The sequence below is a fragment of the Pseudorca crassidens genome, chromosome 11 (genome assembly GCF_039906515.1).
Source record: "Pseudorca crassidens isolate mPseCra1 chromosome 11, mPseCra1.hap1, whole genome shotgun sequence".
In the NCBI taxonomy this organism is placed as follows: domain Eukaryota; kingdom Metazoa; phylum Chordata; class Mammalia; order Artiodactyla; family Delphinidae; genus Pseudorca; species Pseudorca crassidens.
The window spans coordinates 2,397,243-2,421,798 of NC_090306.1; the positions used below are offsets into that span (position 1 = coordinate 2,397,243).

A 24,556-nucleotide genomic window follows, 5' to 3' on the forward strand; every position below is an offset into this window, starting at 1 on the left:
AGAGTTAAATGAAAATACCCAACCTCATTTCTCCACAGGCAATCACAATTAGTGGTTTGGTGCATCGACCTTATGAATTTTCTTCTATGCATAAGTGGTCATTTACACACAAGTTGATTTTGTTTTTAAAAACAAAACAAAAACACACCCGTTTTATAAATACTGTTCTCTGACATGCCATTTTCATTTTATTTATCAACGGCACTGATATCCTAATGATGAACACTTTGGTTGGTTGAATTTTTTGTTACTTGAAATAATGCTACAACCAATGGTAGCCTTTAGCAGCCTTAGCAGCCTGCAAACATGTAATTCAGTATATTATCAACTACAGTCACTATGCTGTACATTGCATCCCCAAAACTTATTTATTTTTGTTTTTATATCTATTATGCATCTACCCACCTTAACAAGCATCCTAGATTTTGTTAGGTGATAACCTGCAAATAATATTTTTACTTTCCTGATATTTATTCCTCATTTCTTTCTTATTATACGAATTAAAACCATCAAAAGAATCCTGAAATGTAATAGTGACAGTAGTCATGTTTGTTTTATCCTTATTTAGCTCTGATAATGTATTCTTAACTTAAAAAAATTAGAACAAATGGCTGAATTATATAAAATTTATTTTCAGCAACTAAGATATATCATATGTATCCAACTATAAGGCAGCTCTGAATATAAGACAATTTTGCCCATTTTCCCACTAAGAAACAAGAACCAAGAAAGTAGAAAACCTTTTTGGTTAACTTGAATATATTTAAACTTTAAGAAATTCACCATGAACTATCTACAGTTATCTAAGTCATTAATTTTCATACCTAAATAAGATTGTCTTTTATATAAATATACTAATTCAGAAATGTTGCTCCCCTTGCCTCATTCAAAATCTTCACATGTAATTATACATCAGCATTTTTATCTTCAGGGAAGCTACACTATGAATGATCTCGCTTTTCTGGCGCATAACATAGTACTTGTTCTTTAAGTTGTGTCTTGAGATAAAATCTGCAGTGACAAGCATCTGCTTGATTATTAGTATTAGGACAGTTCTATTGTTTTTGCAATTGTCTTACAGGTGTATATTCATGTAACCTTTAAGTGATCTTTAAATGTTATTTACAATGAAACTGGAACAGTGAAGTTGTTCCCCTAAGGACAAAATCTATGTTTAATGTCTTGGCATATATAAAACCAATTCTGTCAGATATTGCCTATAAACATTTCCAACTACATACACCCTTTAAGGTCCTTACAGGCACACTTGTTCTCAACAGTTTCACTTTATTCCATTAATATTTTTTTGTGTTATTGTTCAAAGCAAAGACCAGTAAGAGCCCCGTGATGTGAGCCTGATGAGAGTTTGACTAAGTGGTGATCTCCCTTCTTCGTAAAGGTTCAATCTGAGCAAATCCCCTGCCCCTTATATTTGGGCGCAAAATTACCTCTCTCCCGCACCCCCTTCAACGCAGACCCTTGCTTACATCACAATTTGGACTCAATCAGCTCTTTCCTGAACTCACACCTTCACTTATTTGTTTTTTGTTTTAGGCCGTGCCACGTGGCATGTGGGATCTTAGTTCCCTGACCAGGGATCAAACTAGTGCCCCCTGCATTGGGAGCACGGAGTCCTAACCAAAAGTCCTGACTTATCTGTATTCTAGCTACACTGAACCCAAGGTTTATTTGTTTCTGTCTCACAGCTTTCTACCTTTGTGCCTTCTACCTTGCTTATACTGCCCCCCTGCCCTTTTCTTTGGGCCTAGAATATTCCTTATCCTTCATCTGAATCTAACTCATAATCAGAGTCCAGTTCAAATGCTCTTTCATAAACCTACTGATATCCCCCTCCCTGCTCAGAAGAGATATAGTCTCCTCCTTTCATGGAGTCAGACTACTTGGATTTAAATTCTTTCTGTCTTTTAGAAGTTTGGGTAAAGTACTTAGCGTCTCCAGATCTCGTTTCAGCTTTCCCATCTGTACAATGGAAATAATGATAGTACCTATATTTTATATGATTCATAGAAGGATTGAATAAAAACACAGGTAGATTGCTTTGCACACTATATATGTTAGCTATTATCCTTACTCGTTTTGTAGGAGTTGACGTATATTGTTACCAGATTATTCAGGCTCCCTGAAAGTAGCCTTATATGATCCATCTTGGTAGTCCATCAGTGCCTAGCACATGGTCCTTCAGAGCATGAACTCAGTTAGGAAAAAACTGTTTAATTAGTTGTCTGTGTGTGTGTGTGTGTGTGTGTGTGTGTGTGTGTGTACTGTCAAAAATGAGCAGTTTTATAAACATATACCCTCACTCCTTGCTTAGAATAATTGAGGGTGTGTGTGTGTGTGTGTGTGTGTGTGTGTGTGTGTGTGTGTGTGTGTGTGTACTGTCAAAAACGAGCAGTTTTATAAACATATACCCTCACTCCTTGCTTAGAATAATTGAGAGGCATGTATGCCAGTTATACATTAAAGCATTTATAGAGAAGTGGCACCTCTGGATAGGACAGGAGTATATGGTTTTTTTTATTTTTGTACAATCACACTGGCTAATAATCAACACTTTAGCCAAACAAGTACTGTTTAGCATAGCAACTTGGCATCATGCTTTGCATAAAACTGCCTCTTGAAAACAGCCTGTGACCGTGTACTATCTGTTGGACAAAGGTGCTTGAAAAAAATGTTCATGAGCCTCAGTTGAACAAAAAGTAAGAGATACCTACAGACTCTACATGTGCCCTATGGATGAAATTATTAAGGAAGCAGGGTAGCTCATGACCTTTCGTGGCAGCAAAATACTCAGATTTCCGGTAGGAGAAAGTTATTTCTGGTACCTCATTAAGACACGATATACCACTAGAAGAGATTCTTGATAAAAACGTGAAAAGAAGCAATCCTTTATTCAGTATATTTCAGAAACACAAGAAATAAAGTAAATTTCAGCTAAAGTTCATCTCTTTCCTCACATTAGTAAAATTAGAGAGATTGTTTCCTACAGTGGTGTTGGGACGTGACGGTATGCAAAACGAAAATCAGATCTAAAAACAGACTCTAACTGTACAGTACAGAAAGTTTACAATCTTCCTTTTCTATATATGGAACCCCAGAAGATAAAACAAAAAAATACAGCTCCTTGGGCACCTTTGCAGAATCATGAATCCCCGTAGAACTTTAATGAAGAAAAAAGAAAACTACTGTAGAAATCCTGGATTATGGTTTGTAATGTTTAGTTCTATCTATTGGCTATGCAACCCTGGAAAAGTTAAATATTCTAGACTGCATACACTTATTTAGATTGAGGGCTCAATTTTATGATTCTATTTAACTCATCCTATATTTAAAATAACTCACAAAATAAAAATATCTGAAAAAAGCATCACTGAAACGGGAATTTTTGTTTGTACTGTAGAGATAGCCATTTAGTCAGATCTTTTCCCAGAAGAGTCAAGCACCTGATTCTTTTAACCTGACATTTGTGGAGCTGCCCCCTGCCCCCCGACTGTGCATACTTTCATCACCATTAAACTCAATGGCTTATTTCACTGCTTCATAACAAATTCCTTTGGAAAAGGAAAAAGAGACCATACACTTAAATCTGCACATTTTATTGGTATTGGCCTGTGTCCAATGATAAGCGAATTAGGAGACTGGTATCCATGATAGCGTTTCTGTCCTCACTCAGCTTTATGTAACTTTCATTTTGTATTCTTATCAGGGGTTGTTAATATAATTAAACCTGTTAAGCTTGGCAAAAATGTGACTACTTGAACGTAACTATAAATATATAGAGATTCAGATACTTGTCTGGAAGAAAGGGCACGAGCAAGACAAAACGTGTAATTCCCAGCCCTTCTATTCTATAAGATAGAGGTGTTGGCCACAGAGAAAATGTATATACAGGCATCTCGGAAATATTACAGGTTTGGTTCAGATCATTGCAATAAAGTGAATATTGCAATAATCCAAGTCACGTGAATTTTTTTGTTTCCTAGTGCATATACCTCACTGTAGTCTATTAAGTGTGAAACAGCATCATGACTAAAAAGACAATGTGAGTACCTTAATTTAAAAAATGCTTTATTAATAGATGCTAACCATCACCTGAGCCTTCAGCAAGTCATAATCCTTTTGCAGTAGTAACATCAAAGATCACTGATCACAGATCACCGTAACAAATATAATAGTAATGAAGATGTTTGAAATAAGTGTGGGAATTAGCAAAACGTGACACAGAGACACGAAATGAGCAAATGCTGTTGGAAAAATGGTGCTGACAGACTTGCTTGAAGCAGGGTTAATACAAATCTTCAATTTGTTAAAAAAAAAAAAAAGAAGAAGAAGAAATGTAGTACCTACGAAGCACAAGAAAGCAAAGCAAAGTAAAACAAGGTTTGCCTGTATAACCAAGCTAATCTTGTACAAGGAACATCTAATCTTAAACCAGCATCAAACGACCACATGATCACATGCTGGACTGTGAGCAGGCCATTTGTAAGGAGAACTGAAAACTTAGTTTCAAAAACTGATAGAAACAAGCCAATTTAGAATTTGGTGGTTTGAAAACACACTGCATAGGGAACTATCAACAAAATAGTTCACTGGGAAGTTTTTATGACACATGTAGTGGCTATAAATTTTATTTGAAACAGATAATAAATATTCGATTGTGCCCCCAAAGCATTATTTCCATGTAAATAACTACTGTTAACTGATATCAGTGATGCACTACAGATATTTAATTTTACAATTACCAGTTTTGCTGTTGAATACATCAGCATTATACTAATCCCTTGAGTTCTCTGAACCTTTGGGAACAAATTCCCCAAATCATTTTTTTAAAGTTCCTGAAGTAGTTGTTCTTAGGCTTTCATTCATTATAGCATAAAATCTGATGCCCCACCCCAAAGATTAGAAATAATTAAAAAGGAGTGGAGCATTACTAGAGTCAAGCACAGTGAAAGCAATGGTAAAATGCTCACAAAAGGACAAATCGTGAAATACATACACACAAAAATGACATTCTTTGTACAGTTGATCCTCGAATAACACGGGTTTGAATGGCATGGGTTCACTTATATGTTAATTTTTTTCAGTAAATACATACTTCAGTACTATGCGATCCAAGATTGGTTTAAGCTGTCGATGTGTAACTTCAGAGAGGGAGGACCCACTATAAAGTTATGCACATATTTCTGACTGTGCAGAAGGCCTGTGCCCCTAACCCCCTGTGCTGTTCAAGGGTCAACCGTATTGTTAAAATAGCGTAGAATCATCTGTTTAAGAAGGCACATAAAGTATGTCAGTAAAGATAATTCTTTTGAATTTCAATGTATGTCTAATCTAATAGACCATTCAAAAATACATTAAACAAAAGATTTTCTAAAATGTTACTGAAGACAGGAAATGTTATGCCTCTAGATTTTCCTTTCAAAAACTTAGCAAGCCATTTACATCAGGAATCCAATTCATGAAAGACGTAAACCAGTGTTTTGGCTATTGCTAATCCATAAAACGTAGCAATGAGTTGCTCTCACCTGCTGAGAATGTTGTATGGGTTGGGAGGATGAAACCCCTGTTAAACTACTTGAAGATTGCTGACCCTGGCTCTGCCCCTGTGCCTGAAGGAGAGAAGTGAATACAAAAAATTAGAGCAGCCCAAAGGTACGTTTATACAGAGGTCAGGATTTTGCAATAAATATGTGAGCTCCTGAGAGTCTGCCTGAGCAAGATGAAACATTCGCTTGATTAAGTATGTAGGGAGAGACCACTGGGGCATGTTTTTAAAGAGAAGGTTAGAGAAGGATCATATTACAGAACATACTCTGATTCCATGCAAAAACCACTGATGGTTAAAACCTAACCTACCCCGCTGCTCAGGCTATATTTTTTGCCAAAATAGTAAGATTCAAAATAAAATTATTATTGAAAATAATCAGGAAAAATAATAAGACTATCAATGTGAAAAAACTATCCAAACGATTAAAGAAAAAAGGGTATTTAATAATGCTATTTGGTTCCTTTTGCTATTTCTTGTAGTGCTATAGCGACTTTTGTCAAAAACGTAAAAATAATTATCATCATTACCTGCCAAGTACCTAGAGCAATGGCTCTCAACCAGGGGCACTTTGCGAACCCCATGCCCCTTCCCAAAGGTGTATGGCAGTGCCTGGGGCTAGTTTTGGTTGTCCCAACTGCTACTGGTACTTGGTGGGGGGAGGCCAGGGATGCTGCTAAACACTCTACAAATGCACAGGGCAGCCCTCACAGCAAAGAGCGATCTCACCTAAAATGTCCATACGGTTGGAATTTGAGAAACCCTCACCCAGAAGAGATCTTAAGTTAAAATAAATTAGAAGGTGAGAACTGAATGCAGGACTTGATAATAGGTGAGCTAAGAAAATGAAAAGGCCCAACTTTGCTGTTTCATTTCAGTTTAGAGGGGCTTCTCTGAAGCTTACTTGGATAGAACATCACATTCTACTGCATCTTAACCACTGTGAGTATACATTCTTTCTACACCTTTTCTGTAAACTACCTGATGTTTGAAATTTCATTTTGGAAAGTTTAAAGGAGCAAGGCTGGCAGTGCATACACATTCACAGTATGGGCTGGCAACCAGTGTGTTAATGTGAGCGTACCATACCGCGTGTACACACAGTTCAAGTTTCTAGATCTTTTTGCTTCTTAGTACTGCTCTAAGTAACTGATACTTTATGTATATTTTTGGGGTTATTTATGCCCCTGATGGGGGAAGAACATAGGAAGAAAGTCAAAGAAGAACATATAGTTCTTTATAAAAGAGTGGGATATTTAAAACATCTAAATGATATCTTGAATATATAATTGCAAAGTTTCCTATTTAACTGCACAGTCTCCTACATAAATTTTATAAGACTTATACATTTGACAAAATATATCAAAGGAATAATATATGAAATAGTCAATACTGACTCCACTTCTTGAATGCTATTACGTCCATCACTTTGTCTTTATTTGCAAGAGTGTGCATATGCTCATATTCATAAGCAACAAAATCTAAATTTGTTGAGGAAAAATCTAAGAACTGAGGTATCTAATGGTCTTTACCTTGCAACATGTACCACAAATCCCTAAAACAAAAACAAAAAAACCCCCGTCACCCACACTAGATTCTAACTTAGTTGCTAAAAATTAGAATCAGTCAATTTTGTGGATTAACATTTTATTTGAACAAATGATACACAGTGACCTGTTTGACTAATGCCTTTTTTTTTTTTTTTTTTTTTGCGGTACACGGGCCTCTCACTGCTGTGGCCTCTCCTGTTGCGGAGCAGAGGCTCTGGACGCGCAGGCTGAGCAGCCATGGCTCACGGGCCCAGCCGCGGTGCGGCATGTGGGATCTTCCCGGACCGGGGCACGAACCCGTGTCCCCTGCATCGGCAGGCGGACTCTCAACCACTGCGCCACCAGGGAAGCCCTGACTAATGCCATTTTTAAAAGGCATCCTCATTTGTTAAGACAAATTCCTAAGATGTTTCCTCTCTGTCTTTTAAGATCCTTCCATACTAATGAAAACTCTGTATATTCCTAACACTACTTAAAAAAAAAAAAAGATTTCTTATTTTTCATTCTTTGCATTTTACAGGAAAAGAAATGTTATCTTCTCTATTTTTTTTTAAAAACTAGCCATGTTTGTTTCTAGGGAGAAAGAAATACTTCACATTAATATTTGTAAATAATCAATGCTCAGTCAACTTTACAGACATTTATGTGTTCACTAATAGCTGAAAACTCTGTCCACTCTACATATGGACAGAAGTAACTGATTTTGATGAGTAACTAAAATTCTAGTTTTTGTGCTCTCTTTTCCAAGGGTGTACACATGTTATTGGTAAATCGGGCCGCTTCGGTCTCATATTTTGCTCTTAAATACAAGTAGTTTAAAATCACCCCCCCGCAATGGAGAAACTCCATAATAAAATTAAACAATAACCCTCATGAATGGAAAGGAGGGATAGAAAACTTAAACGTAATGGTGCACAGTAGGGTAGTGTAAAAGAACCGTGGAAGTTTTCCTATAACCTGTGGATGGAGTGCAGATCCTCCTGAAGAAAATGAGGCAGATAAAACCTGCGGAGATGTGGCTCCTTGGGGGAAACAGAAGAAAAGTGGGGATTCTTGTAACACTGTCTGAGGCAGACGGATAAAGGGTAATGAGACGTCAGAGCCAAAAGATGCAGCTGCTCCCCCTGTAGGGGGAGGTGATTGAAAATCACTGGGGTCTGAAGAAGTGATTTGTGAGGAATCACTGGAATATTCTGGGCTTCCTATGGGCCAGCTCTGTCCAGTGGGCTCTACCACAGAGACGGTCAGTTCTGGGGCCTGGAAATCATGCTGTTCTTCAGTCACAGGCTGCAGGCGGCCGTGTAATCCTGTGGATTGAGGAGGTGGTTCTTCCTGATTCAAGTCCACAGCAACCTGTCGATTTCGGTAAATGCGCTGAGGCAAAACTCCTCCTCCTCCTTCTCCTGAAGAGGAGCATGGAGTACGAGCGTGAAACTCAAATACACAATTGCTTCTGCTCTCATTGTTATGAGTTAACACAGCAGGTGCAGAATGAGGAAAAAAGACAGGGTGAAATTTCAAGCCTGTAGCATCTGTACTGATAGGTGCAGAAATGCTAGAGAGGGGAGATCCTGGGCTCAGTCCAGAATCTAATCTTAAATTCTGGAGGTGTCCTACCACGAAAGCCTGTCCGGATGGAAATTCAAAGACAGAACTTGAGGTAGGGCCCCCTTGCCCTGGCTTCTGTTCAGGTGTCTGTCTCATAGGACTTGACAGGACTGGTGAGTTGTATGGAATGCCCTCAAACTGTTCTGCCACCTGGGCCTGGTATTGTACCCCAGCTAGATACACTGCTTCCTGAGGAATAAAGTAGTGAGCTTCTTCCGGAAGTACTAGTCCAGGTCTATAGTCACTGTAAACTTGAGTTGGTTCAAACATAGGTTGGACCTGTATCTCACATGGCTCTCCAGTGACTCTACTGGCTGCAGTACCCAACATAACTACAGCCTCTGGTGTCCAGTTAGTTGGGCTGCCACCAGGTGGAAGAAGATTTTGGCCAACAGTCCTCAGCAGGGGTTGGAAGTGGTGAGTTTGGGCTTCCAGGAAGGAGGTGCTCTTACGCCGCTGGGAAATGGCCACCTTCGGTGGACAGGTGGGAGGTGGTGAAAAAGAAACTGGACGTTCATGAATAGTTGGGAAAAATATCTGTGATTCTGGGTATGTTGGGGTCCCCCCACACGGATGCGCCATGGACTGAGGCTGTATCAACATGAATAAGACAAGTAATTCATACATTCATATGTGAAATTACATTGACATGCACAATTGGGTAACTCTGTGTAATGCTATGAAACGGTTACACCAAATTTATAATTAATAAAGAAATAACAATGCTTTTGGAAATTATGTGCATAGTAAAAATCCATTAAATACATCCAGGGTCAATAAAATTATTCTGTGGGACTCTTTGCATTAGATAAGAGCTGCTTTTCCACAACTTTCCCCTCTCAAAGGAAATGGAAGAATTTAACCTTCTAAGTGATTATTCTGAATTTACCTACAATTTGTATGTTCACTTATAACTGTACCAAGTCTTCCTACTCTGAAGCCTTATTGTCTGCTGGTGTGTTAGAGGCTCCAAGGGTTCATTTCTGATCAACTAACAGTATGTCTTCTGACTAGAAATCAGAAGAGATTTTTGGTGTACAGTAAAATATACACCACTTGGCCAGTGACTGTCATGTCTTTCCCCTGTCTGCCCCGAACCAAATGCAGTTAATTTTACTACATGAAACATGTTACAGATGCCAAATCATTGAATGTCCACTTTTCTGATTCTAGTTGTGTTGACTAATTTGGTGTTCAAAACAGGTGAAAAGGATAATTGCACACTGTAATAATTCACTTTCACGGACTCTTTTTTTAAAAGGGTAGATCAGTTTCATTCTTTCAATAGGGAAGACCCCTATCAAATAGGCAAAATGGCTCCACTGTTACTTCTTCACAACAGCTAAAAGGAGGTTTCTGTTTTGACTCAGAATGCTCCATCTTACTGTTGTTTATTCAAAGAGTATCCCAAAGCCATAAAACACTATACAGTTAATCATTCTCCTAGGTAAAAATCTCAAGATTTGGGGGTTGCTAGATCAGAATGTTAACTAAATTCTCTATCTGGAAAAGCAGCAGCAAAGTACCACAGTGTTTAAAACAACTCTGAAAGACAGACCTTCCACAGACAGTAATGGGGCCAAAGAAAATCACATGTACTATATACGTATCTAATGTGTTCCATTAGAGTCAAGATCCCACCTTATTCAAAGAAAAAAAATTCCCAAGAGGGAACATTATGTGGGGGCTTTTAGTTTGTTGACACCTCATTTTAAACAGCTAACAAATTAAAAGCAACTTTCCCTCTTCAATTATTCTTCACTCACTATTGGAAAAAAATGGACTCATCCATTGTCATTAGTGTCTCTTTGGAATAAAGTGAGAAGAAAACATGTTTGGGTAATGTCTGATAAAGAGAAAATTTGCTTTTATTAAGCCAACGAGTTTAAAATTAAATAATACACACATTCTTTGCTAAGATATGAAAATGCAAGGATCTAAATACGTTGGTGGGGGACAGGAGAATATAACAAAAGCTCAATTTTATGGCTCCCCGCTGATAGATGCCAAGGGTGTTAGAAGCATTCTCTCTCATGACCCCCTTGCTTTTGTCCCCCTTAAAGCCTTACATAACAAAAAGTTATGGGAAACCATAGGAAAAACTGGTAACGTAAAAGCATAATATATTAGTAAGTCTAGCCCTGTTCTTTACTTAATTTGTATTAAAATTCTTGATGCCTGGATGTATTCACTGGTAATAAGTTTTGTCAGGAAGTTTATGTTACATACAGTACTGACAAAGAGGGAAGGCAGGCTGGAGCGTCGGTGCTTGCGCTGAAAGGCAGAGTGCATAGGCAGGACACTCTCCAATGCTTTAGAAAGCTTTTCGGCAGAGGTGTCCTCGGGGGCAGTCCGAAGGAGGGAAGGAGAAGGAGGTGCAGACAGCACTGGTGGTGGGGTGGAAGGAGCACTGGGAGAGAGGCGGGACAGAGAGGGAACAGCAGAAAGATGGGGGACACAAACTGACATGCTACGGCCACGACGAGGCTAAACAGAAAACAAACACACACATGAAAAACATAGCACTCTGAAAACAGGATAACCAAAGGTACAATGGTAACAGGGCATACTTGACATAAAGAAATGTTCCATCCTCCTCAATTCCACAAAGCCATGTTTTGAGGAGAGACGGAATCCCGCAAAGCACAGTTGGCAGATCGTAACTATTGTCTCTGCACTGTTGGTCACGTATGAACAACCACAACAATGACCAGGTATCTTCCTAAACATTCTGCAATAACATTAATTGTTATGAGTGTGCGAGTAAGAATGACTGACTGACTGAGGCAGCAGAACAGACAGGGAAAATGATGAATGGTGGCTTGCAGTTTCTGCAAACTTATTAAGATTAAACAAGAATGAATTCTATTAGTTTCACGTACATTATAAGATGTAGAAGATTTTAAGCCTGGATCGCTTTGCAGGAGCTCTGGAAACCTCAGACATAAAAGATTTCTCAGTTCTATTTTAGAAGGCATTAGACAAAAAAGTTGTTGGCTCACAGTATTGTACTTATTACACTTGCCTATCTTTATCTATAAGTTAAAAAGTCATTTCCTACTAGGAAGAGCATTAGCTTTCTATACATAATTCGTAATAGATACAGGAAACATTCTGTATTTTTATTAAAGTAGTCAATGGAAAAATAACTGAAATGTGAATCTCTAAAGAGTAACGTTAAATTTTTTTCAGCCACATCAGAGGTTCAACTTTGGTTTACAAAGTTAGAAAGTCTGAAGCACCTTAACATAAAGGTTTTAATATAGCTACAAAGCAGTAAATCTAACGCTGCAAGGCTGTCCTGAGCAAATTTGTTATTTCCTTTCAGATATTGTGAACTGTGTAACTGATTACATTTTCTTTTTTTCCCACTCTTGCTTCTCTTTTATTCTTAATTCCACTTATAATTGATACATACTGTTGCAAGCCACAGTAAATTCTTTCTGGAATTAGAAAGGAATAATTATAAAAGTTTTGAAAAATCCTCAATATTTAATAACTCTTCATAATACTTCCACAGAATATTGTCATTAAAAGGCAAGAAGACTGTCATATTTCATTAAAGTCTGCTTTTAGAGCATCAAATGTAGCTATATTTGTGGCGCAAATATTTAACATCTTCATAAATGATCAGTCCATTTCCTTTTCTAAAACAGAGACCCAAAGTTCATAAACCCTGTCATGAGGGAAGCCAAAAGATTAAAAATAGTTTTAAAAAAATCTATAGTTATGATGATCCAGAAGAAATCAACAAGAGTAGAAAGTGACAAGAAATGCTGACAAATAATATTTGTTAGATCACAGAAATACACCTGTACAGTCTGTATAAAGCTCTTCTACCCTACCTACTTATCTTAAAGGTTAGAGAAGTAGGTTGTTAGAACATTAGTACATTGGAAGTTTTCTTTCTGTTACTGTGGCCATCCATCTTGAGACCTAGCCAAACATCTTTTATTCCAAGCTGTAGGATAAGAGACCACAACAAGCAGAAGTATTTTCTTACCAGAAAAAGACAGAGTTTCATTTAATGAAGAGCAAGAGTTCCACGAATTCAGATTAAAAGCTTTCTGAGAAAGAGGGACAATGTATCTGCCTAAAGATCTCACTAAACAAGGGCCCTACAGTGACCAGTAATTCTCAGTTCCTTCCTGAGGCAGAAAATGCATCTTATTCACCTCTGAAGACTTCACGGAGGGTCAATGTAAGAAATGGGGTATTATCTAATGATCTATTTGAACATTCTCTATATGAGAAGCAAGAGTGGCTAATGTAAAACATGGGTAATAATGTGTGTGTATGTGTGTGTATATATGCATAGATATAAATGTATAAAATATTTCAGGATATAATTTCTATAAGTTGATGCTGAAAATAAATCAGTCATAAAACAGATACCAAAATAAAGGGAAAAAGCAAATGAACATATACTGGGGAAGGAACTCACGTCCAACACAGACTTTAAGGCAAGAACACGCACAGCAACTGATGACTGAACACAAGCGCTAAATTAAATGGTCATTCCTTCACTATAGAGTACTCACATGCAGCATTCTATCATGGCCTAAAGTCTTACCTGTGTTTTATACATTAAGACACCTTACAGAAAACACTCAGTAATTCTTTTAAGTAACTTCTGAAAAACTCTCCTTGCCCCCGCCCCCAAACCACTTGTGTGCCCGTCTTACACTGCTTGGAACAGTTTCAACACTGAAGGGCTAAAGAGAGCATTATCTTTAATCAAACGCAGATTGGTTTAAATCTTGTAAACAGTGTCTTCACACATTAATGTAGGTATCCTCCCCTGCCTGAATGACTCCGATTATACTCTGTGATAAACCTGCCTCCTTTGGTAATGCGCCATTTGTATTTTTTACTCTGGACTCATGCTGTTACTAATTTGGCAGAAGAGTCTGAACTGAACACATTATAGGCTTACACTCTCTTGCACAGCTACTCACCATACTTGAGGGTGGATATACCCCATGGGGCTGAGCCTGTGCTTGGACAACAGACGCTGTGTGCCCTGGGAGGGTGCCAGTGGAATGTGCCTGCTCATGCTGGGAACCATACGAAACTGTCGGTTGGCTGCTCACTCGAGACTCTGTGAAGACAGAAGATCCCTGACCACTGTCAACCGTCCCGTCAGCTGAAGGAGAAATAAATTGCCAAAAAACAAGACAAAGAGACAAATCATGAAAAGAAGGTTCACATTTTCCCATCACAAACCCCTGATTTTAGGGTTAATTGGTTTTTTTCTTTGCACAGACCTGAACTAAATAAAAAATAAATACTAATTTTACTAAGTAGATTTCCATGTTTAAATGAGGGATCCATACAGAAAAAAGTTCTGTCTTAAAAAAAAAAAATTCCCTATCGCAGTATTTTCCCACCTGAAGAACAAGGGGAATAAAACAGAATGTTATTAGTCAGCCTGAAGTTTGACAGCTTCCAAAGTCTTAACTGTGGAGACCAGTGGGTCCTTAGTATTAAGAAGGTAGTTCAAAATACTAACTAGCAGTCTCATTAGTTTCTAGTTTATACGTTATTCAGCTTTGCTAAAAGAGCTGAACCGGATTAGTGGGTTCAAAAATAAGCAGCTAAGATAAACTTGTTATTTTTCACTACTAATTATATTTTAAGGAATTATAAGAAGTAGAGATCTACAAATTAGAACTTTCAAGATGTTGGAACCTGTAGAATTGTTTTATATCCTAATCCTATTTCCTCACTGTCCCATCCATATTCTATTAGCTATGGACGTAAGAAAGGTAGATGGCAACCATTTCAAACTTCTTATTGACACATTAGATTTCTACTTCAATACCAAGAGGTCAGTGCGAAATGATGACTGCGAAGATAAAAAGTCAACTAGGAGTCTCTTTAGCAACCGTGCGCGCTTCCCCCAGGACTCACACAACACAGACACACCAGGTGGCTGGTGCTGCAGCTGTTGGTGCTGATCTGCCTCGGGCTCCTCCGGCTCTACTTGTGTGGAAACAGAAGCTGAAGTGGTAGAGGCCGCAGGTCCACCAGTGCACGTCGAAGGGGGCTGCTGGGCTCCTGCCTGAGAAGCACTGGACTGCTGCTCCCCCTGCTGTTTGAGGCTGCTCTCTTCCTGCTTTCTTTTTTCTTGCTCCTCCCGCACCAACTGACGCTGTTCTCGCTTTCTCTTAATTAATGACACTCTATCTTTGATGGCTTTTGCCATGGTCTTGTGATCACCTTCACAGACATACCCAGAGTCTACCTGAAGGATAAAAGGGTACATTAGGAAGCAACAGGATATCAAAAGAAAACAAACCAAACACAAAAAAAGGTACTTTTGGGGAGAAAAGTAGAGAAGAAGGGGAAGAAGGAACTCTCTAAGGACTGGTCTTAACCAAACTGTGAAACTACTGGTCTGCATTATGCACTTCGCCACCATATTCTGAGATACTCACGGGGTGGGTGCTATTATCTTTGTAGAAACTTATGGGGTACATGTACCTTCACTAACTATAACAACAAAACAATGGGGAACCTAAACACCGAAGTTTTTATTTATTTATTTTTATTTTAAATTTTTATTTATTTAATTTATCTTGGTTGCACCAGGTCTTAGTTGCAGCATGGGTGCTCTTTAGTTGTGGTATGCATGTGGGATCTAGTTCCCTGACCAGGGATCGAACCCGAGTCCCCTGCATTGGAGGGCAGATTCTTAACCACTGCACCACCAGGGAAGTCCCAACATCAAAGTTTTTAAACCAAAAGGCTCATTCTATTATATTCACTCTATTTCCCGCTCACATGTAACCATCAATATTAATATTAATATTAACCTGTGTTGCTTTTACTTCCTTTCACTAGACAACCACTTAACCAGATAAGACAACTGTGGTAAATATATGAAGGTTAAAAATAAAAACCTCAAACAGTATAAAAACCTGACAATTAAAAATAAGTACCTCTTTCATACCTGACCCCTTCTCAGAAGTAAGTAGTACTGAATGGTTCTAACACATTCTAGCAGAGACAGTCTGTGAGTATCTTTGCACAGTAAATGGCTATTTAGGCACCATGGCAAGCCTAAGATGGGTGAAGAGTTTCCTTTCTGAACAGTGATCTTTTAGACATACTTCAAAAATGATTCACCAAGGGCTGCCTACTAATAATTGATCTTGAAAACTCCCTTTGAAGTAAAAACAATGTGTGATCTATTTATAGGGTTTATCCAGATGACTGATCAAAGGCTACTGTATCAGTATTTAGAAAACATACCTTGTCATTCTAACTAAATAGGTTATACTAATTAGGAGTCAGTCAACCTTACAGACTTTCAAAATTACTTCAGAATGCTTTCTGGTTTGTTCTCTCTCTTTCTGTATGTCTGTCTGCCTGCCTGCCTGTCTGTCCGTCCATCCATCCTTATACGTATCTATGTCTATATACATCTCCTAATATACACGTATCTATGTCTATACATGTCTCTTAAAATAAAAATAGCTTTTAGGGCCATTAATCAACACAATTTTATATCAGTGGAATATGCCATACACACTGCTTCATAAATTGCTTTTCTGCTCAACAGTATCAATGTATATAAGTCTACATCAATTTTTAAATGGCTGATTAGTGTTAATTTACCATTTCTTGAGCAACCTCTTCTGGCACATCTCTCTCCAAGTCAAAGGAAAACTCAATAGCTTCATTGTCTTTGTATTTCCCCTTTAATTTCTTAATATCTTCAATACGTAGCCATAATTTAATGGCTATCTTTTCGCCATCATCTTCTTCTGCTAATTCTACCCGTACCCCTGTTTCCTCCTGGAAGAAGGCATGGTTCAAAAGGTCTTTGATAGAGTATCTTCAAAAGAGAGGGGAAAGAAACAAAAAACAAAATACCATTAGATTTAAAAGATACTTTTCAAGTATGGCTGATTATTGTTATTGGAATAATGAAAACAGACTGCAAAAAGAAGAACAAGGGAAATTCTGTAACTCATTCTACATTGTTCCATTTGAACAGTGATTATAGTTTTATTCAAGTTACAGAACATCAGAACAATCTCATTTATGAATAAGAGCTCAAAGTGATACTTTTAAAATCTAATAATCTAATCTCATCTTAGTTAATACTGTACTAATAATAGCGAGTAATACATAGAATATCATAGCTTCAAAATATCACATAATCATTTACATAGTGCTTATAGTTAACAAAAAATCTCGTATGCATGATCTCATCTGATCCTTGACCAACATCCAATTAAATATCATTTCCTGATTATTAGGAAATGGATCCTCAGAGAGACTGACAATCTTGCTCACAGTTATAAAAGTCATAAATGGTGGAATCAAAACTCGAAAATCTTTTTATTTCTAGTACATTAACTTCTACTACAGCAACCTTTATTTACTCCAATATATCCTCTCAATTCTTTGTTCAACACCTTGTGTACTAGGCAAGCAGAAGTCTGATTGTGGAACAATTTTCTCTAGATAAATGGTCTCAAAATACCAGTAATCTAGTAAACTGTTCCATCCAGTAAAGAAACAAGAGTAACACACTCTAAGACTGGAGACAAATATTCCTTTATTTATAGTTTTTAAAAAAAGTTCTTAAAGAGATTAAAGACTCTCCTTTTTAATCAGTGTATATGAAAATAGAAACCCAACTAAATTTCTACTAAAAAGCCTTAAAGATCATGATGTTAAGTTCTTCCAAATAACAAAGTTGTGGAAAGAATATGAGACTGGAGAAGTGAAGATATGGAATTCTTTAATTTGGTTGATGTACCTGATCACTCGCATTCTTCAGGAGGTAGATTATGCTCAATTTACAATTTCTATCTGCACTACCTGGTCTACTTTTTCTTCTTTGGAGGGTGAGGGGGGGATGGTGAAAGTAGATTATTTTTCAAAAACAGACACTGGACCTTTGCCATGCCTAACGGGTGATGAATCAGCTATATGGCAGATCAGATACTTGCCCCTCCTCTGAGAAAAGTCCTCTGTAAGCATAAATGACTAAGCCAGATCTCCTCCCAAGCTCTGGGTGAAGTCGTCTCTTTTTACTCAAAGGAATTTTGACATTTTGCTCTTCTTCAGTTCTGGCATAGTAACAGCAAATCAAGACCTGCATAGCTGAGTTGATTTTAAAGAGCCAATGTTTTATTTCATCTTTTAGAATTCAATGGGTAAAGGACTAAGGAACAGATCTGCTGCATTAAGGACAGAACCCTACTGAGTTTTACAAATCATGCTGATGCTGTAAGTAGTTCTTACTGAATACAGCAGCTATGTTTAAGGTGGTTTTGGTTTAATTAAACTCTACCAAACCACATTCTTACAACATTTCAGTATACCAAATGTGAATACTACCTTCAATGGACAGAACTCTACTTTTAAAGATATTACAAGACAGGGCTTCCCTGGTGGCGCAGTGGTTGAGAGTCCACCTGCCAATGCAGGGGACACGGGTTTGTGCCCCGGTCCGGGAAGAACCCACATGCCGCGGAGCAGCTGGGCCCATGAGCCATGGCCGCTGAGCCTGCGCGTCCGGAGCCTGTGCTCCGCAACGGGAGAGGCCACAACAGTGAGAGGCCCGTGTACCGCAAAAAAAAAAAAAGAAAAAAAAAAAGATATTACAAGACATAAACAGAGAAACTAATCACAAGTAAAGTATTAAATACACCTTAGATTGAGTGTTCTATTGAGAGCCTATTACACTTGAAGTTTTTGTTTAAGCAATACCCAGGTCAAAAGAGACAACTTACCTTTCATCTTTGTTTTGCCGTATGCATCCTTCAATAATTTCCTTCACTTCAGGAATTGCTACTTTGTCAAAACTGGCTGGCTTCACCCCCTGAAAATCATAAAAATAGCGACAGAAACAGGTTAACAAAGACAGGGACTTTGAACTTTATTTTTACTTGCCTCTTAAGGTTCTACTAGATTCCTTCTTACCATCCTGGCCTTTTTCTGATTTGCCTGCAGGATCTAGTCCATGCAGGGTTAGAGCTCGGAAGTGGCAATTTAGCCCCTTCGAGATAACAATAGGGAATAGTTAAGGTAGTGGAGTCACTCACTTCCATGGCTTCATATGGCTAGCGAAAAATTTAGGCTGTTGTTAACATCTTTTGCTGTGTTTCAGGTAATGGAAGTTACTGGCTAAAAAGAAGGCCAAATGTTCTAATTGGTTAGAAGATCTTCTGTTCAACCTCGTTCCCTAACACATTAATCAGCATAACATTTATGGGCATGAATTCGCATGCTCAGTTTGGCAAGTATTCTATTATTCTATTTTGGCAAGTATTCTAGTATTCTATTATTATATGTTATATTATATATGTCATGTTATATAATAATTCTATTATTATATGTTATATATATGTATTCTATATATTATATGTCTATGTTATACCTTAACAACCTCAACCAGAAGAATTTGGATTGGTTTGGCATAACTGGATAACTGAAGAGCAAACTGTCTTGTACATATGAAACATAAAATCACAAGTGATACATCAGACCCATACGAAAGACAAGCTCTCCAATTAATCTCCGAAGAAAATTCAATACTAAACAGTATCACAGTAGTATTTTAGAATCTTCACAAAGTGTAAATTTTTTGCAAATAAAATTTCAACAGTGTGTGGAAAATATATATAAGAAAGAAGAATAACAAACTACTCCTGTCTGAGAGGTGGTATGGAGAAAAACATCTCATTATCTATTCTTGCCTCATCTAAGTAACCACATGGATTGATTTGAAGTAGCAACACCGATATACTGTGCAAGTGGCACGGTAAGTCTATAACCACATAACACACAGGGAGTAGGAAACAGGAGACAGGACTAGAAAAGTTAGAATATATTATAAATTATAACAAGCTACTGTCTCAGTGATGATATATATTAGAATTAGTGATATAATTTGATAAATCACAGAAATGTGTGTAATCTCTCACAGATTGAAATGAAATATATCAAATGGTTAGCTCTAAAGTCTTTAAATACTAGGGTTGTGGTGGGATAATTCTCATCAATTACTCACTACATTATTCAAAAGTTCTAAAGATAAATCAATCAATCAATTAATTAATTTAAAAAGGGGAAGAGACTTCCCTGGTGGCGCAGTGGTTAAGAATTGGCCTGCCAATGCAGGGGACACGGGTTCGAGCCCTGGTCCGGGAAGATCCCACATGCTGCGGAGTAACTAAGCCCATGTGCCACAACTACTGAGCCTGCGCTCTAGAGCCCGCGAGCCACAACTACAGAGCCCGCGCGCCTACAGCCCGTGCTCTGCAACGAGAAGCCACCACAATGAGAAGCCCACGCACTGCAACGAAGAGTAGCCCCCACTCGCCACAACTAGAGAAAGCCTGCACACAGCAACAAAGACCCAACACAGCCAAAAATAATCAATCAATTAATCAATCATTTTTTTAAAAAAAGTCCTGATTTGGAGGAGTCTCCCTCTAGGGCTAACTTTCCACAACACGAAACTGTCTAATAAGGCTGACCCTAAAGTTAAAAATCCATGTATTTAAAATGTTTGTTTCTAAGTAATGACTACAAAGATAAGTATTTGTATTTTCCTCAATCTTTTTATTTTTCAAGGCCAGCTAAGTTTTCCAACTAGTCTTTGTCTTCACATAATCATTCTAGTGAAAACAAAAAATAATGCTGCTGAAGCAAAAGAATGCTTTAACTGAGCAAGCTGGTATGGTATTTCAAATTAAAGCTAAAGAAAACAGGAACTGTTTTAAGGAAAAAAAGGATGATACTCACTAAAAGTTCTCTGGTAGTAGAAACACTGGGAATTTTGTTTTATATTTGTTTTTCTACAATAAACATGTAAAAGTATATAAAAGCAAACTTTTAAGATGCTATTTATGAATATAATGGGAAAAACAATCTAGAATACCATATATTAAGTTCTTAGAACATTCACTATTGGCAGAAAATTATCTGAAGGACTGTTCTTTGCTAAAATTGGACATTAATACACAGTTGGCCTTTGCATGTAAAGACATTCCATATGTTACAGGGAAGTAGTTAAAAGAGGATATAGACTATGATTAGAAAAAATGTTCCTACTTCCATAAACACATACACTTTAGAGGAATGTAGTTTAGCCTTCTGGCAATAAAATTCTACATACTGAGTTAATAAATCACACCTATACTGACTATATTAAAAGACTCTTCTGTTTCAATTTAGCATAGGCACATTGGAAAGATCAAAGGATGTAACAGAAGACTTGAAATCACTGTGAACTGGACAAGCAGAAGCAGCTCTGAGCTTCAGAGTCCCTCTCTAGCAAATGGGGATAATACCTGTCCAACTATATTAATGGGAACTAGAATCATATGTGATTATCTAGGTTGACATCTCTTTGAATTATTAAGTTTGCTGACCTAAGGCACACCTCTGACTTCAAAGGCCATCACCAAAGATAATAAAGCTTACAGTTAAAAGGAAGCAAAGGATTCTCTTCGAAAAATAATCAAGATCCACAGTGAACCTGCTTTCATCCTTGGTTATCCTTAAAAATAACCCTCTTGTTAATCCTACCTATGCAGACATACATACATTCATGACTTTACAAACAGGAATTCCTATTTACAAGTAGAAATGCTAGTTGAACAAATGAGATATAAGGTCATAATGACAAAACCAGCAACTACGCATCATATAACATGTTGACTCTGCTAGGTTAAGCTGCTTTCTCAACATATAGCCAAGGTTTAGGTACAGAAAATTCCATACCAATGCTACACAACATATTCAGATGCCACTGCTGCCTTAAAAAATGTTGCAGGTGCCAAGACAGCCAATAAAACGGAGACAGTCCAGCAGCTGGTATTAAAACATTACCCACTGAGATAATGAAAAAGACAAGAAGAAATCTCAGCAACCATCAAGAAACCAGAATCATCAAAATATCTAACAGAAGTATTCTGAATCATTTGCAAAGAAGCAAGAATATCTAGGGATTATATCCTAAAAATGACCAAAAAAAAAAAAAAAAAGTAACAATGAGCATGAAACGTCAATGACCCTGAAAGTGACCTACAGAAAACGCATCTGGGACACATGATGGAAAGCTGCTTAAAATAAACAAGCACACGTTTCAATACACAGCACTCATCATACTTAGAGGCTTCTTGTTCTTAAGAGATAAGAGAACTCTAATATGTATAAAATGGATAACTAATAAGAACCTGCTGTATAAAAAAATAAAATAAAATTCAAAAATTAAAAGAGAGATAAGAGAACTCTATTTTTTTATAATTGATAATTTTTTAAAATTAAAAAGTTGGTTTAAGATTATTCTAAAACACGATTTAAGCACCAGACAGAACAAAATAATGATGAGAAAATGTTTTAATGATAATATTTCATCTTTTTTCCTTTTAATTTATGTATTTCAACAAAGATAATCAACTTAGAGTCTGAAAATCCTTCAAATGTCACCTCTTTTCTATACTGTCTGATTTAGCCCCAGAGAGTCCTATTCTAGTCCTGTTCTGACCAGCAGAAGCCAAGTTTTGCTCACCTATTCTGAATGAGGTTCAAAAATACAAAACAGAAAAGTGCTAAGGCAGATAAATTGGGCTAATGTTTTACATATAAGAAAAATTAAGTTAGTTAAAGACACGTACCCTGTCACTCCATCCTTCCAGAGCTAGCAACCTGCCAGCTCTAGAAATATTCTTCCTTACTGTTGTAATTCACAGGATCTCTCTTTAGGCAGCAGTGCCATATTATGTGTTTTGACATGGGACAGTAACATGTTTCTCTGCATTAAACAAAAGAACTTCTTGAACAGCTAACGTACATTCATTTAAGACACTTCTGCGATTATATAAAATTATATATTCTCTTAAACAAAAAAACAAAGGTGACTCTTGTGCAGTCTTAAATGGAGTACAAAAAGAAAACAATAACAACAATTGTGACTCTCCAAGGGCACACCGAGAGTTGATATTTTTTTAAAAAAAGAGTTGATAAAAATGTTTATAAAATATGTTGCTTTATTTAAACTAAGAAAAATCCCAAACACATACATGCATCTTACAGACTAAGTTTTTCTGTCAATTCTATATACTTATAGTTTGCAACTAATCTGCTGGAATAATAAAAGTGAGTCATAATAAAAATATAAGTGAGTCATAATATAGTATTCTCTGGTTCAATCTTCTACCTCTTAAAGAGTGTCAGCACTTGCTTCTTAAAAACTTACGTTTCAAATGTGTTAAGGTAACATTTTCCTTTTCATAAGAGCAAAACTTTTCCTAACCATTCAGAATTGAGAAAAGTCTCCTTCCTCCTCATACAAAATGTTGTGTAAGTTAACTAAACTACAAAACTAACTTATTTTAAAAAGCATTCTGAACTAAACACTCTCAAGACTTTAACTGAAACTTTCCACACATATCATCAAATGGCTACAACATACCTTTTGTATACACTGGATATTCTTACCCACCTCATTTACACAATCCTTTTGAGGACAGCAGCAGCAATGAGAATTTACGATGACAAACACTGAACAAAAATCTCTCTTTGTAAAATCCATCAGAAAAGGCAAAATAGACTTGTTATAGTTAGAGGAAAATGAGGGGGGAAATATATAAGATGTAAATTGACAGAGTAACTTAGCCCACAGCATAAGCAAGGCAGACATCAAAATCAGGCTGAAGTTTCGTTTCTTGTTTAACACTAGCCATGCTTCCCCAACTCTCAGACATAAGTTTCCTCTGAGCCAACAATGTACTTATTCTAGATCGGCCCTTTAAACAAAACTACATGCCAAACAGCAAGGAAACTTAGTCTGCTACTCCTCCTCCTGCTTCTCCTCCAACAGCAGCAGATCCCTAAACAAGCAAAATAAGATGTTTTTTACTTGCTCAAAGCTCCACCCATTATGTCCACAGGTTCTGCCTCCTTGACATCAAAACCTACACCAGAAATCTGTTTATCTAAACACCCCCTTCCCCTTAATCATGTTGAAACTATGCTTTAAAAGAAAATGGGGAACGAATTCAATGACCAAAATGTAAACTAAGAATATACAGCCAAAAGAACACTGGACAAGGAAATCCCAATACTGGGAATGAGTTCCTAGTTCAACCTCTCATGCACCAAGTTTGTGTGACCTGGGCCATATTCCTTAAACTCACTTGAAAAGTGAGCGTAATAGTTCTTGTTAACCTAATTTAAAAAGTGGTGACATTAAGGTAAACTGCCTTACCACTGTCTCATGGTACGTTAAAAAAAAATTAAATAGCTGTGAACAGCTTCTTATCACCCAGAAGTGATAAGAATTTATCCTTCTCCGTTCCCTCCTATTATTAAAAGCCTCAATATGAAGATCTACCTAAAGACATTTCTATTTGCCAGGAAGATCTCATGGAGCCAAATGACTACTACTTTGATTTTAGTGATTAAGGAAAGGTTTTTCTTCATGCCATTAACAAAGATGGTAGAAAAAGCACTGTTCACTGCAGTATTATAATGGATAACATAACAAAGTGCTATCCCTTGTAATTTGGTAAGCCTGAATCCCCATCAAGACAGTGGGTACTAAGGCTTTAATTACTCAGTAACAGGAGGATAAGGGCTTAGAAGTTATTTGGTAGGATTATTTCTACTCTAAAGGCTAGAAATGACTATTATTTCTAACAAGCTGTCTCAAAGTAGTTGCCACAGATCTCTTGCTCAACACAATTTGTCACTACAAAGTACACTAAGTAGGCAGTGTAGGATGCCAGCTATTGCTCATAAATACAGCAATGCGGTCCACCAATGCCTCTGACTTAAGTGTCTGACCAAAGCTGCTTAGGAC

The 24,556-nt window shown here is 37.3% G+C and overlaps 1 protein-coding gene across 21 annotated transcripts in view; it reads right to left on the bottom strand.

Annotated features, from left to right (window-relative positions):
* Positions 1 to 24,556, bottom strand: part of WNK1 (WNK lysine deficient protein kinase 1) — a 136,058-nt gene that overhangs the window by 29,640 nt on the left and 81,862 nt on the right. For 11 of the 21 annotated variants that reach the window (XM_067756013.1, XM_067756012.1, XM_067756022.1 and 8 more), the window contains exons 5-9: positions 18,477 to 18,565; positions 16,345 to 16,564; positions 14,635 to 14,968; positions 13,680 to 13,867; positions 5,544 to 5,627 (exon numbers count right to left, since the gene is read on the bottom strand). In XM_067756013.1, coding sequence (XP_067612114.1) covers positions 5,544 to 5,627; positions 13,680 to 13,867; positions 14,635 to 14,968; positions 16,345 to 16,564; positions 18,477 to 18,565 — 915 coding nt within the window. Of the gene's footprint in view, positions 1 to 5,543; positions 5,628 to 8,070; positions 10,845 to 13,679; positions 13,868 to 14,634; positions 14,969 to 16,344; positions 16,565 to 18,476; positions 18,566 to 24,556 lie in introns of those variants that run through there. The other 10 variants (XM_067756024.1, XM_067756020.1, XM_067756019.1 and 7 more) reach the window with 4 other exon arrangements.